The sequence below is a fragment of the Lissotriton vulgaris genome, chromosome 6 (genome assembly GCF_964263255.1).
Source record: "Lissotriton vulgaris chromosome 6, aLisVul1.2, whole genome shotgun sequence".
Classification (NCBI taxonomy): domain Eukaryota; kingdom Metazoa; phylum Chordata; class Amphibia; order Caudata; family Salamandridae; genus Lissotriton; species Lissotriton vulgaris.
Genome location: NC_141694.1, coordinates 1,490,204,328 through 1,490,219,361, shown reverse-complemented (window position 1 = coordinate 1,490,219,361; position 15,034 = coordinate 1,490,204,328). Strand labels below are relative to the sequence as shown.

At 43.7% G+C, this 15,034-nt stretch overlaps 1 protein-coding gene across 2 annotated transcripts in view; it reads left to right on the top strand.

Moving 5' to 3' along the window:
• PSME4 (proteasome activator subunit 4) overlaps positions 1-15,034 on the top strand; it is a 2,155,241-nt gene that overhangs the window by 424,020 nt on the left and 1,716,187 nt on the right. For both annotated transcript variants that reach the window (XM_086927646.1, XM_086927645.1), the window contains one exon: positions 8,926-9,015. In XM_086927646.1, coding sequence (XP_086783772.1) covers positions 8,926-9,015 — 90 coding nt within the window. The remainder of the gene's footprint in view (positions 1-8,925; positions 9,016-15,034) is intronic.

Below are 15,034 nucleotides of genomic sequence, written 5' to 3'. Positions count from 1 at the left end.
CCGACCCATTGCCTGGATAACCTCACGGGTGATTAGCTGCGCTATACAAATAACGCTTGCTTGACTGATTGATTGATTGATTTTTCGATCAATAGTTGGTTGCAAATGTGTAGCAACCAGATTGACTAGTGTTAGTCATAGTAGTGGAAAGTTAGAAATGAGGTCTTAGTTGTCTCATGCTAGGAGATCAAAAAAAACTCTTTGATTTGGTGGATCCTAAATTTAGGCAAGATTTCCATTACAGTTTTTGGCCTAATTTTTTGACTTTTTCTCTTACAAACAGTTGTGAAGTTCATTCTTTACGCCATTCAACTAAATAGTTCACGCAAAATGACTTTGGGGATTGTGTTTGTGAAGGGATTTCATGATCCTAAAAATGTGATGTAGCTGTGATAACTTTTATTTCTCAGTTTCTACTTTATTAGTGTATATTTTTTATCTTGGCCATCCTTACTCATCTGAATGTGATTTTCTTCTGAAATTGGGATTGACACTTTGTTAGATGAGATTTGGCTTAACTAAGACCTCCTGTAAAGTATTTTGTAAAATGGGCACCTGTTAGATGTACGAATGATGAGACAACTTTTCATTGATTTTCAAAAACACCTCATTATAAGGTTTCACTCCTAGGCTTCTTTTATGGGTGAATTGGTAATCAAGTAATTTATCTACAAGAGAGGCAGAGGCCCTGTCAGAAATTCATTTGCTAGCAAGTGTCGCTTGACGTCTTGAAATTATTTTTGAAGGATTACTTTTTTATTTTAATAAACTTTATTTTTTCATTTTCACAAAACAGTTGGCTACATTATACAGTAATAGAATAGTGGTTATCAGGTGGAACTTACAAGATCATAATTTTCTTTACAATGATCAATATTTCTAGGTGTCAACCAGGAGGTGGCTCTCTTATTGGTTGGCCCCCGCTATTCCATTGTAATATAGTTTCATAAATTGTCCTTCATATAGCTCAATCTCATTCAGTCATCATCGTTCTGACCCGCACTTGCGTCCGTAGTATACGCATCCGACATGTCTGAAGTCACTTCAGGAAAAGTAACTGCACTACTGAGTTCTCACCAAACACTCCAGTCCTCAGTCAGCTTATCATCCCTCCTATTAGTTTTCGTTTGCACCCCTTCGGCCAACGCCCATTCCAAAACATTTGGACGCCAACTCTCTATTGCCGTCTTTCTCTTCTTCGGCCTCTTCATTTGGCCAGTAAGCAGGACAGTGGGTTTTCGCTGATGTATGTAATCCTGTGCATCTCTGTCACTACATGTGTCCAGTAGCTTCGTAATATCTGTCACCACCATACCAAGTGTATGAAGTCTGCTTTGTGTGTTCCACACTGAGGACAATCTTCAGATCCGAGGGGGTTTATTCTATGTCGCTTTTTTGGGGTTATATAGGTCCTATGACGGAAATTAAAATGGATCAATTTGAACCGGGCGTTGCCTGACACTGTACGTGTGAGCCCTGCTACATTTGCCTATTCGCTATCCATCAGTGGGGTCCCAATGTCCGCATCCTTTCCCAGTCGTGTCTTCGAGGATGCCCGCAGGCATCCTATAGCTACAGGTCCCTATCGTGGGTCCTCCCCATTTCACAGTGCTGCTGTCCTGTGCGTGGTCAGATAAAATCATGCTGAACGCGTCACTACAGCGTTCTCCATCCTAGGCATATTTGCTGCCAGAACTCTGTCCAGTCTACTTATAAGTGCTGTGTGTAGCTGAAAAGCATGTGTAAACACACTGGGTAGGGTGGCTCCGTCTCCAAAAGTCATGGAAGTCCATGTCTTGCATGACCATCCGTAAGGCTTTAGTCATCTGCGGCTTTGTGCCCGCTCTGGGGGGTGACCAGTCCATGCTGGGTTCCAATATACAGTTAAAAGTTTCCTATCCATTGCATGGGTCTGCCTAAATCGTGTACTAGCAGGTCCAGTAAGGTATCCTAGAACAGGGGGTCATCTGTGTTTGGTGTTTATGTATTTAGTATAGCTAAGTCGCTGCCGTCTAGTTCCCCTTTTATGTTTACATATCGCCACCCGCACATCAGCCTCCAAGTATAAAAGGGTAAATGGTATTCTGGGTGCTACCCATATTAATGTCCCCCTTGCGTATGTAGAGTAAGAGTGGTACACTTGTCCGAATCATTTGCCAGCTACTCTCAAAGCACCTATATCATCCAGGTGAGTTTGTTGTAGCCAAGCTATAGAGATTTTATGCCTCTTCAAAAAAGATAAGTCCCTATATCTTTTTACATACGTCCCAAGCCCCCTAACATTTCATGCCAGTACTCTATAATTTGTTGCCATCCTGGTTGTGTAGTATTAGTGAATGTTATTCCCCGCCGCCCACGCCAATCGCCTGTAGCCTGAACATATAACTGGTACATATCCGTCAAGTTATAAACTTCCCACCCCCCCCTCCCACGGGCAGGTATAGCATAACCAAATAGCCATTATTGTCCACCCCTTGCTGGCAAGCCAATGGGTACCACCAAACAAACTTCAAACTTCCAGATTACTCACCCTTGTCTAGGAGTATTGCAAGTAGCCACCATTTTTCATCTTTGATCCTGTCAGACTTGCACCCATGAATCATCCCACTCCACTTTCAATCCTTGGACGTAGTAGTAGTTCCCCTCCTGTACCTCTCATCCCTCAGGCCACCCAGTCTACAGCAATGTCCTCGCCTCCGGTATGTATACCCTTCAGAGCTTATAATCCTATATAGTTTAGTCGGTCAGGCAATTTCCACCCCCCCTTGAGGAAGCTCCATCAACGTCTCTCGTACACAGTTCAGGGTGGTGGTCTAAGTCGGCGTATCCATATCTGAAATCAAGTCTTCCTCCTGCCTAGCCTCTCCTGCTGTGTCTTCTGTAAGTTGTATGGTGCCATCCTCCCCAACTGTTATCCTTTGCTCCCTGACAGGGCGGTACCAGGGTCCCTGCTTGCTCTATGAGTTCGCAGTTTTTGTCTATCTGGTCGGGTGCCTCATCGGTGTCGAATGTCGCGTGGAGACAAGGGGCAGTGCTTCGTCCCCCAGCTCCAGCCTCTCCCAAACTTTCTTGTGTGTCTCAAAGAAATGTGCCTTTCCTTGTGCCAATACCTTCAGCTTTGTGGGGTATAGAAGTGCTTTCAGCTTCACCCCCACAAAGGATTTTCTCATGTCCTGCGCTTGTTTGGTATAGTCAGGATATATAGTAATCTTGGCGTTGTCATAGTTCAGCCCAGGATGTTCGCGGGTCGCCATGAGCATAGCATCTCTGTCTCTGTAGTTGAGGATTTTGGTGATCAGGGTCCCTCAGCAGCTCGCCCGGGGCGGCGGTGGCACCAGGGCCTTGTGTGGCCTTTCCACCACAAAGAACTCAGATAGCCCAGTGGGCAAAGTTCAGTGCAGATCCAGGACTGCAGTAACTGTTCGACCAATCCCTGTTCCACCCGTTCTGGAAATCCAAGTACACTGATATTATTCCATCTGGACCTGCCCTCCACATCCTCTGCTTGTGGTTCTTGGGTTTTTGGGACCGTAGTCATCTGCACCATCTGCCGTTTGAGGGTGGACACCTCTCCCTGGAGATCCGCAATATTCCCTTCTGCCGCTGTGACTTTATCCCCGACTTTACATAAATCCATTCTCAACAGATTCACATCCACAGATACTGTTTGAATTTGTTGTTGTAGTGTAGCTCTAGATCCCTGAATTGTGGCTAGTAGCTCTGCTCTGGTTGGTATCTCTCCATCTTCGCTTGGACCTGTTTGCCTTGTGAGTCTTTGGGTGGAGGGCCAAGGGGTAAGTAAGTAAGTGATTTAATATTATGCATAATTAATTAAAACCGTTGCATACATTAAGTACGTATACAAATGGAGGTTCATTGTTCATAATACAATAAGTTAAAACCGTGTTAAAAGCCCACATTGATACTGTAAATTAGGCAATTAAGAAATCCTCTTAAAAAGGTACATCATGAGTATTACAGTCTTCAAAACTCTGGATAACTTAAACAGCTGAAAGTTTGGTGCGGAGTGGCTGCCGACCTGTCATTGTCCCTCCGGAGTGCTTGTTCCAATGCTCGGTGCCTTGGTATGAAGTACCTGGACTGCAACAGGGTGCTTTTTCTAACTTGGAGGGACAAACAGCCAATGATGCCTGTTAAAAGTGATAGTGCAGCCGTAAGGTGCTCTTCAAAGGTTTTACAGGACAGACTCAGGTACAACCCAATACCTCTGTGTTGGTTTGATTTATGACCAGTGGTGATGAGTTTTTGAGTCTCTTTGCAACTATAGCAAAACATTTTGTTAGCCGGCAGTTTAGCTGCACCACAGCTGGATTGAAGCACAGCTTTACTGCCTACCTGCAGGTCCTGATCCAATACTGCCTGAATATTGGTCTTAATAAGGTTATCCTTATGTCCCTTAAATTGTTGCAGATTACATGGATATGGTCCTCAGTGCCGTGTCCACACAGGCGGCAGAGCTACTTGCCTCCTCTCCTTTCCCAAGGTGGTGTAGCAGGGATTCTGCTCCTACACAGAACTGTGCATAAAGACTTGAAACCTCAGTGAATTAGGGTGTGCCAAAACTCACCTTAGTACCCAACATCCCCTACCAGACTAGCATCAGTGTCTCATTGGCTCTTCCATAACACCAATGATTAGACAACCCAGAACATGGAACTTAGATGACCTCAGGCAATGGGGAACACATGAACACTCTTTCGTTATACTATCATACCAGCCCAAAACAGGGAGTAAATGAAGACACGTGCAAGTTTGAAATATTTATTTCAAATGCTGTGTACTCATGCACAGTATCTTATCTAATACAGGCAGACATTTTATAAGCAACAAGATTGTCAGCATAGGTACTATTCCATAAAATACAAAGGTAGAAAGCATGTTATAATGCTAAATGGAAACGGGTTTAAAATATACCTAGATTTCACCCTCCCTTGCTAGTAGGTTAATTTATATCTACAGAAGGTCCCTTGGGATTACAAGGGCGGCCCCATACCTCTGATACTAGCAGAAATGGATCACATCAGATTCTGCACCAGCTCTCAGCATGCGAATATTCTCCAAGTGTGTGTGATCATGCCTACGCAGTGCATTATTAAACGCGCCAACATCAGAGGTGGCCACAGCTGCATATATGTTATGTCTAGAACGTGCGCTGATTAGTCCGAACAACAGCCACTGTGTTGAAATAACCTTAAATGCCTCGGCACTCACTGTTCAGACAAAGCTTACCAAGCAAGGCTGCTAATATAGAAAAACATATTATTCTTGTGTGAAGCAAAACACTCTGCTAGACTTTAAACATTTATTATGATGTGTGCTGTGTGCAAAAGACAGCAGAAAGGAAAAATGGCGCTTAAACTTCTAATAAGCTCATGTCAACTTAACACAGTGTGAATGCAAGCCCCAGCCCCACGACACCCTCCCTTGATCTGAGCACGGATAAGAAAGGGGCACATTTGGAAAGCCGAGTTCAAGAACAATAGTCACAAACGGGTTCATCGGGGCAACTTCTAAACGGAGCTTTAAAAGGTTTTCCTTGGTGGACGTTTTTATTCCAGTTTTGAAGTAGTGCTGGGGTTTGAGGACTTCATAGTTATTGAGCACTACCCAGCCATTCGCTTGTTTAGCCTTTGTCACTATTTTTTTAAATGAGGAGTGTGCCATTTGAGTTTTCTGGTCGGACCCATAAGCTCGATGGATTCCAGAAGATATTCTCTGGCTGATGATTTACCAAGGCAAAACAGCTCAGTCCAGAGGTGAGAATTCAAGGATCCTTCCTCGACTCCTCTGATTTTATGCCAACATTTTATAAAAGCTCCCCTTATTTCCACCGACTATTTTTGTAGCCTGAATTCCAGCCATATTTGGGCCGGCGAAACATATCTGGGGAGATAGAATATCACTCAATAGGAGTTTGCTATTATTATGTCCAGGACTGCAGCGTCTTTCCCTTTCAAAGGTTCACTCCCATAGGTTATAGTTGGCTGCAGTTTTGCTCGCAGGACCTGTAGCAGAGGGTCGAATGTTAAATCTGGCAGCTTCTTCTTCAAAGGCTTTATTGCTAGATAAGTCATGACTCCCTTTCTCCGCAAGGACTCCAACTGCGGTTAATGTGATCCAAAACTATTCCAAGATACTTATAACCTATTAACTAGTCTAAACACTGCCCATCCAAATACCAATTTATGAAAAGTTTCTTGTGGTAATTTACTGCCATCATTTTTGTTTTATTTAAGTTTATTTTTAAGTTTATTTTTAAGGCTTCAGTTGCGAAAAGCTGTAGGTTGCATCCAGGAGGTGCTGGAGTCCAATAGGGGTCCGGCTTATCAGCACTAGATCATCTGTTTAAAGCAGGCTTGACAATGTCGTTTTTCCTAGATTTTTCCCAGCTTGGGAGCATTGGATGTGATCCGCTAGAAAAAGGTTAAAAAGCAACGGGGCTAGGACACACCCTTGTTTAGCCCCTTTGAGGTGGGAATTCTTTTTGATAGATGTGTCACATCACCTAGCTTTATCCTAATCCAAGTATCTGTGTGCTGGTGCCTAAGTTGGTCTAAAAGAGGTTTAGGTATCCTCCATCCTTCCAGTTTTTGCCAGAGCTCGATGCGGTCTACACGGTTGAAAGCTGCAGTGTAGTCTATAAAATATAAAAATAGGGGATATTTTCCCTTCTTCCCAGCATCCATCAGCAAGGTTAATGCCATAATATTGGTTATGGTGCCTTGCCCTTGGCAAAACCCTGTTTGAGTTGTTGGAATGATACGATGTTCGGAGGCCCATGAGACTAATTTGTCTAGGATTGTCACCGCATAATATTTAGCCTCAGTGTCGCTAAGGGCGATCAATCAGTAATTATTTTGGGCACTCCTTTCGCCTTGTTTGTAGATTGGAGTAATAATTGAACCTTTCCGGGACTCTGGGATTACGGACGTTCTAAACACGTACCTAAAAACTGGAACTAGTGCAAAATTCCTTGTCGTGCTTGTACAACATTGGGGGTGGGGTGCCAATGGGTGGAGTATTGGGTTATCGTATTGGAGCTGGCCACTAATGCTGTCTTGTCTTTCCCCTGCAGGGTGCCTAGGTTGAAATTCCGCCACTGCCTCAGGGGGTTCCACTCCATAGCCTTCACTGACTGAACCCAGATCAGAGCGGGCCCCCAGCAGGATCCAGCTGTGCTTCCTCTTGGCATGTATTTGTGTTGGGTTAAGATTTTCCAGGTCTATGGGGGGGTGGGCTGCTAGCAGGAAGGTACCGGTCACCTCTGGTGCACTTGCTGTCTTCCCGGTAACAGTCTGCTGCCCCTGGGGCTCTGCAGCGTGTTCCTGCTAGCTAGCCTCTGGTGCTTGTGGGCTCAGTCCTCCGAGTGACTCTAAGTGCACTCCTTGCGCCGCAGTCAGCTCCGTCCAACTCTGCACTGGCTGTCCCGCCCTTCGTTGACTTGAGAGCCGCCCAATGCCATCCGTCATTCTGGTGCCCACGACGAGGATTCAGGTTATTTTCCAGACGGCCGCTCGATCACTGTTCTAACCTGGTACGGCGGCAGTTCCGGTTCCCAGGGTGTTTTGGTTGGGCCTTCACGGCCAACCTCAGTCATCCCGATCAGGTCAGTGGGCAGGGGTCTCTGCGGACGCCTTAGTCTGCCGCAGGCCTCCAGTCCCTGCTCAGTACTCAAACAGCCCTCAGCGGCTTCAACCGGGGCAGGTGTGAAATACCACTCACTTTAACTGGCGATGCTTGAGTTGTGCATTTCTGGCCATTTTAATCAGGATTTAGCAAGATTAATGGCGAGTTGGGCGGGAGATCCGGGGCTCACATCCTGTCGGCCATGTTGCTTGGCCACACCCCATTTTCGAAGGATTACTTGACTTTTGTCAACTTACTTTTTAGGAAAGTGAAGCGTCCTATCCAGGGGATGTGTCCTCACAGTTAGCAAAGCAGTGATTTAAGATGATAGGCAATCTAAAATTCAGCATATTTTGGAGATGGCCTCAGAAGAGGATTGCTTATAATTCAGTCTGTCACCTTAAAAAAACAAATAGAGTAGTGTATGGGAAAGGCTGTTGTGATTGCGTGCCCAGTCATGTTTCCATTGGATTTAGCAGTATCACGTCTGCAAATTATACTGATTGGCCATGAGTGAAGTGATGAAGGCATGCGAGAGAGAGCAGAATTTGCTAACGTAGAATTCCTTGGTGACCGCTCAGGCCATTAAGGGACCGGAATGCCATAAAAAAATGTCACAATGCAAGGGACGACAAGGGAGCTTACAGTAGTTGTTTCCTCCCTGTATTCCCCCAGGCCATATGCAGGCAAAGTGGAAACTGTCCCTCATTTTGTGATTGCATGCCCTTGGGATTAGCTGGAAAGTATAACATGCACCGTTCATGCTCCCTTTTCTGTATCATCTACAAGTAGTCCTTTTACTGTTATGTACATTTAATACATTGTGATTTCAAAAGGCACTATTGCCAATTTGAGTGAACCTTGTATTTTTTATTGTTACCAGGTATTATAAAATTCCTGCTCACATAAACTTCATGCTCATTCCAATATATCAAAGGCAATAACTTTTTTGAAATCTGAATTCTTTCTATAACACATTGAGTGATGCTTCCTCTTTCAAATGCAAGTTGTAGCCCAAGATGTTTTTGTCTGTTGAAGTTTACTGGATTTAAGTAAATATTTTCTGCAGCATAGTTAAAAATAAGCAAAACAGGTTTTGGCAAAACTCAGGACCGAAGCAGAGTTGATCTTTGTGGTCATTTTTGACATTTTAAATGATGTCTGTGAAATGATTAAAGGTGTATGCAATTGTATATGCTACGCTGCTAAATTGTTAATTATGTAAAAAGAAAGCAATAAAATTTTGGTTTTTGAAACTGTTTTTAAATTCCCAAACAGATCACATTCCAGTTCATTGCAACATTTTCCACACTGGTGCCTTTAGTCGATTGTTCTTCCATACTGCATTACAGAAATGACCTCACAGAAGTAAGTTATATTTGACATCAAATTGTGTCTGTTACCTTTATATTATTGTAATGAATCGACATGTTGTTGATTGATCTAATTTTTCGGGTGAAGTTCCTGGCTGGCCCAGATAATATTAACTAAAAGCGAAAGACAAATGCCTACAAGATTTATGGTATGATCTACGGCTCTAACTGTAATTTGCCGTCAGATATGTAATAAATACTTTGTAGGCCTTCAGTAAAGAATGAAACGGAATTACACCCTACTAAGTAAAATAGATGAGAGAGTTAGAATATTTATTTAAATAATTTTGGTTCTTTCTGTATCTTTTTAGAGTTCACATAGTTTAAAAAGCAATACTTTGATATGCTCTTAATAATATGTCCTCAAATTGTGAATTTGTCCGGTTATTGTAGAATAGGAGGTTTATTTTATGTTTTTATTTTTTGGGTTTTACATAGTGCAAACGTGACCCGAAGGTAACGGAGCACTTTACAGTTTGCGCAGCAACATTTACTGGGAAGGGGATAAAATACAGGCTACAAAAATACAATAGATTGTGTAGGGCATGAGTGAAAGAATTTAGAGGTATCGAAGGTTGGTTGATAGAGGGTTAAGAGGAGTACATGCACATGTCCGGAGGTAGCGAAGTTCAACCTCATTGGGGGTTAGGGGAGATGTGTATCCGAGGACATTGATTGTTTTAGGAGGTAGGGTTTAGGTATTTGTTGAGCAGAAGTAGTTTGAGTTTTTTCCTGAAGTGTAGGAAAGGTTGAGTGGTACAAAGATCCTGTGGCAGGGCATTCCAAATTCTAGGTGCATTCCCAGAGAACGAAGGTGTTTGTGATTTTTCTTTCTTGGATTTGGGTGAAATTAGGAGTAGAGTGTTTGAGCTTTGCAAAGGTCTTTTTTTGCCCGCTTTTAATAATTTGTTTGTAAGATTGATAGGTTTTTCTATTTCCATTTATGAACTTTATTTCGGCCACTAGGGCCATAAAAGTACAGACAATAAAACAAGTAATAGACACTTATAATGAAAAATTGGAATAACTGGCAAATATCTTCTTGTACAGTGATCATCCTACGAATGAGAAGGAAAAAACACAATTCATAAGAGTACAGTAGGGATGTGAAATTATACATAATACTATCATACACCTGGTAAAAACAGAATAAAAGCAACCATCCTAAGATGAAGTGCAATCTAAACATTTTACAAGAATAAAAATATAGGACTACGATGCAAAGCCCTGAGCCCGGATCTACTTTAAATTGGCCCGTCGAATATGCCACATACAGTTTAAGAATTATGATACAGCAAAGACAATTGGTGGGTGAGTGTCCTACTTTAAAACCCTGTAAGCCTCTATGCTGCGCACAAAGCCCAAATTCTTGCATAGTTGAATTAACCAATTCTTGCGCGGCAGCGGATAAACAGGACAGAGGAGCAGGACCTATAGTTCAGACTCCTCCTTATATTTACATGCAGGACATTCACCCGTTTGATCTCTCCTCCATTTACTAGTATGCACTAATAATGGAAGAGTCCCTAGTCGGAATTGCACATACAATTTCCTGGCCAAAGGGGGTTGAATAAAATCCAGAACATTTTCCTTGCTGTATACACCTTTTACTAGCAGAAATTCTGCTGTTAAACGACCACATGAGTCACTTTCTTGAATAGACGTTAGATTGGCTAGACAACAGCAGTTGACTAGATCCAGCATAGAGATCGTGGCACATGATGTCTCAGGTGTTCTCCAGAGGTCCGGCTTGCCTTGCTTATAGGCAAGATCCCTTATGTGACACAGCCATGGAATTTTCTTGATGATGCAGATGGATAAGAGCTCAATTAGCTCGCCCCTTTAGAAGGACAGCTCTGGGGTCACCCACATCCTCCGCCAGAAAGGTAAAGGTCTCAGGGCGATTTCTTCATCAAGGAGCCTCATACCCAGGTCCATGCGAAGGGGTATAAGGCGGGGTGCTACGGGGTAGGCCTATGAGCTGACGCATTAAGTTGTTCTCCACCTTAATCAGATTAGTGGTTGGGCAATGCCCCCTTAATCAGATTAGTGGTTGGGCAATGCCCCCACAACTCCACCCCATTTAGTGTGGCACCCCTGTTCATCACCAAATGTTGTTCTACACCAAAGTTTCAGCGCTTCGTCCATCATCTACTTGTGTTTGCTTTATATGACATCAAAGACATGGCAGATGGAGGAAAAGTCAACCACTTAAATGAACTTCCAATGGCATTTCTAGACAATGCGCACAGGTGGTCTCTTTTATGTCACTGGCTAGTGTTACCAGGGTGATGGACTCCATTCTAGAAAGAGTTTTGAGATTTGTTCGCCCCATAGCTCCTGCCTCTGTTTAAACCCCTTTGCTGCGGCCGCGATTTTATTGCTGTGCGGTAAACAAAAGAACAGGGCGGGGCCGTGACAAACCCCAGCAGTCATCAGCACACGCCCACCGCGGGGCGTGACGGCTGGGGTTCGTCACCAGCATGGGAGGGGTTAAAGAGGCCCTTGAAAATTATTCTCTTCCTCTAAATTAAGAGTGGTTAATCATGGTGTTCTTGAAACCAGGGAAAGCTGAGAATAGGTCCAATCGTATTGAAAAATTGTCCCTAATAAACACATGAAGAGTTACCTTCGGAAGAAAACGTAACGTCGGTGGTGGTTGGTCTTACAGCAATATGAGCCTTGCAACAGGAAGCACATACAAATACCTAGGAGTCAACCTTGACTCTAGGGGCAACTTTGCCAAACAGCGCAATGATATTTCAGTAAAAGCCTTGACCCTACAGGTGACCCTTTCTAAGCTTTCAAAAAATCTGTCTGGCCCAAGTCTATCTCCAATATTGGAAGTTATGAGAGCTAAAATTGGGCCGACTGTCGTACGGCATCGAGATTTTTTGGGGTAAACTAAATACCAACCTAAACCAACATGTGACCAAAATCTATAAAAAAGTTCTTCACTTGCCTAAAACTGCCTCTGCTGCCCAGATCAGATTAGAACTAGGCTTATTAAATTATGAAGTTTCTAATATTGGCACATACTTACATTTTTGCCACAAACTTAGACAAGCAGACATAGGCTCATTAGAGTCACTAGTTTGGTTAGATATCTCCCAGAAAAATCCAGGTGGCTCGTACGGCCGCCTTTTTAAGGACTCCATCCGCGAAATGTCAGCGGGTGACTTATGGGCCCTCAACCCTAGCATTACTGCATTTAAATATAGCATTAAGAAATGTCAGAATGTGCTCCCTTATCAAGGATAAAGCCCACTTTGCTAAACGCAGACACGCATGGGCAGTTATGAATTCTATCTCCTGCCACCTACCTGTCCTGCAATTACTCCCTGTACCTAAACTCCGCTTTATGGCTATCAGATTGGGTGACTGGCAATTTCTAAAACATTTGCCCTCTTGGCGTCGCACGTCAGAAGTCTTACTGTGCAGAGGGTGCGGCAAGTCGGCTGAAACCATGAAGCACGTGGTTTGTCTTAGCCCCGCCCTTATGTCACTGCGCAGACGTAAATTGAAAACTGAGTAGAATAGGCTGGGTATTTGGCTGCAGATAGGCAATCATTGCAGCTTTGAACCCTGAAAACACAGCTTTAAATATCGGCCTTACAACCTACATATGTCATGCATACCGCAATTTTACGTAGTGACAGGAAGGGCCTGCCAATGCCTTCCCCTTTTAAGTAATAGTTCATATTAAACTGCACTTCATTTCTATGCTCCTAAAATCGTTTTTTATCTGATCGCATTTTATTATAACCCGCTGCTATTGATCCGTCTGCTGCTGTTTTTTATCAGATTGCACCTTATTATAACCTGCAGTTATTGTTGAACATCAGACTGTTTTTACAAGCGCAACATTGCTACTTGTCAGTACCACAATTTTCTGCTGTTTTAATACTATGTTGACCCTGTTGTCCTGTACACCATGTGTCTTTTCTTTTTTAAATTACCCAAATGTAATAGAAGCCGCATACTGCGTTTTGGATGATTTTCATGTAATCACTGTTGTTTAATTGATTTTCTTTATGAATAATGTGTATTGTGGAATCGTTTGAGGTGCTCTTTTAAGGATATTTTATATCCAAATAAAGATTATTATTACATGAAGTGCTCGGTTTTGCCATATCAAGCAAGATTCATTGTGGAAAGAGACACATCTAATATTCTGTGTCCAGGTTGTGAAATACTTAATTAAGTAAATCCAGAATTACTGGTGGTTTCTGTCCTACTAAAATCTGAGAAGGCCTTTAATTCAGTAGAGTGGCCTTTTATGAGGACTATGATGTGAAGGCTGGGATTGGGCTCCTATATGGCCAAGTGCAGAGATCTGCTTTATACTGGCCCAGTAGTATGTCTGAGCATTAGTGGATACTTACCTACACCCTTTGAGATTAACAGAGGAATGGGACAGAGAAGTCCCCTCTTGCCCTTATTGTCTGATATTGTATGCACACTGAGGAAGTGATCTGTACAGATTGTTGTTTTATACATGATGCTTATTAATAACCATGAGTTCGAGGCATATGGGCTGCAGATGGTACATTATGAATAGATCGCCATCTGGTGTTGGGCTCGGATGATTGCACTTTGTTTTTCTCTTGGAGAGTCTTTTGTAGCTTGGTGACTCCTCCTTTAGTTGGTAGTGCGCATGGGCATCGGCTCCATCCTTAGATTGTTTTTTTCCGCCATCGGGTTCGGATGAGGATTGAGACGCTCCAGATCGACTTCGGAAAGAAGTGACTTATCGGCGCGTATTCCCTTTCCAATTCGACGGTATTGTTATCGAACGCGATTTCATTTCCATTCCGACGCGTTTCGACTCCAACATCGAAGAAAAACTTTGATCTACGTCGACGAATAGGAGGCCTTTCTCGACGTAGTCAAGCCCGGAGTCCATGGAAAGGACTCCATTCAAGAAATGTCCAACGTGTGGTGCTAAGTTCCCACACAAGGACCTACACGAGGTGTGCAACCTCTTCCTATCACCTGAACACGAATCCAGGGACTGCGAAGCCTGCGCAGCATTCTCCTCCAAGTCGACGATTAGAAATCGTCGAGCTCGAAGACACGAGGTTTCCAGAATGCAGTCGGAGGCGATCCCGGAGCTGTTCAAAGACCAGCACCTCAATGAAGAAGAGGATCATGAAGATCAGTCGGGGTCGGAAGGGGACGAGTCAGATGTCGAAGAACTCGACGTGCAACAAACCGTGAGTGACGACGTCCCCTTACCAAAAAACCAACCCCGTGTGGTAACGACCCCGCCTTCGAGCCCGGTCAAACCGCAGAAAAAAGTTTCCAACGCCCCGCCTTCGGGCCCGGCAACGAAACCGAAACTGAAACCGAAACTCTCGGTCTCCCACCATGTCGGATCCGAGAAGCGGTCAACATCGACTTCGACGCCGAAGCTCCATGCAAGGGAAAGCTCGGCATCGAAACATTCCATGTCGAAACAGAAACATGATTCGACGTCGAAGACTCACTCGACACCGAAAAAATTGGAATCAGGCAAACGCTCGGCGACGAAAACACCGAACATAGACAATCGAAAACAAAGGCACCTTTCGGAACCGAAGGCTTCGGTACCGACACAGGAGCAGCAAACAGATCCCAAACAAAAGATTTTGTTTATCGATCCACAAACTGGCAAAGTAGTGACGAAGAAGAGGAAGAATGAACAGCTAGAAGACAAACCTCTTCCTTCAAAAAAGATAACACTGGGGACAAATACAACTCCTCCTACTTCTCCTCGACCTAAAGTCACACCCTCTTCTCCTATTCCTCAAACTATGCCAAATATTCCTACACCTTCTACACCAAGACCATCTACACCTCAGTCAGATGTAGACAGTGATACAGGGGAGGGAGAACCTCAAGGGGATGATGACACTATCCCAGATGAGGATGACCCATGGGAAAATTATGACGCAGGGTCAGATGATGACAACGACCCAGAGTTATATCCCTCAAAGCCTTCACCACCTGATGATAACACAGGGTTTGTACTG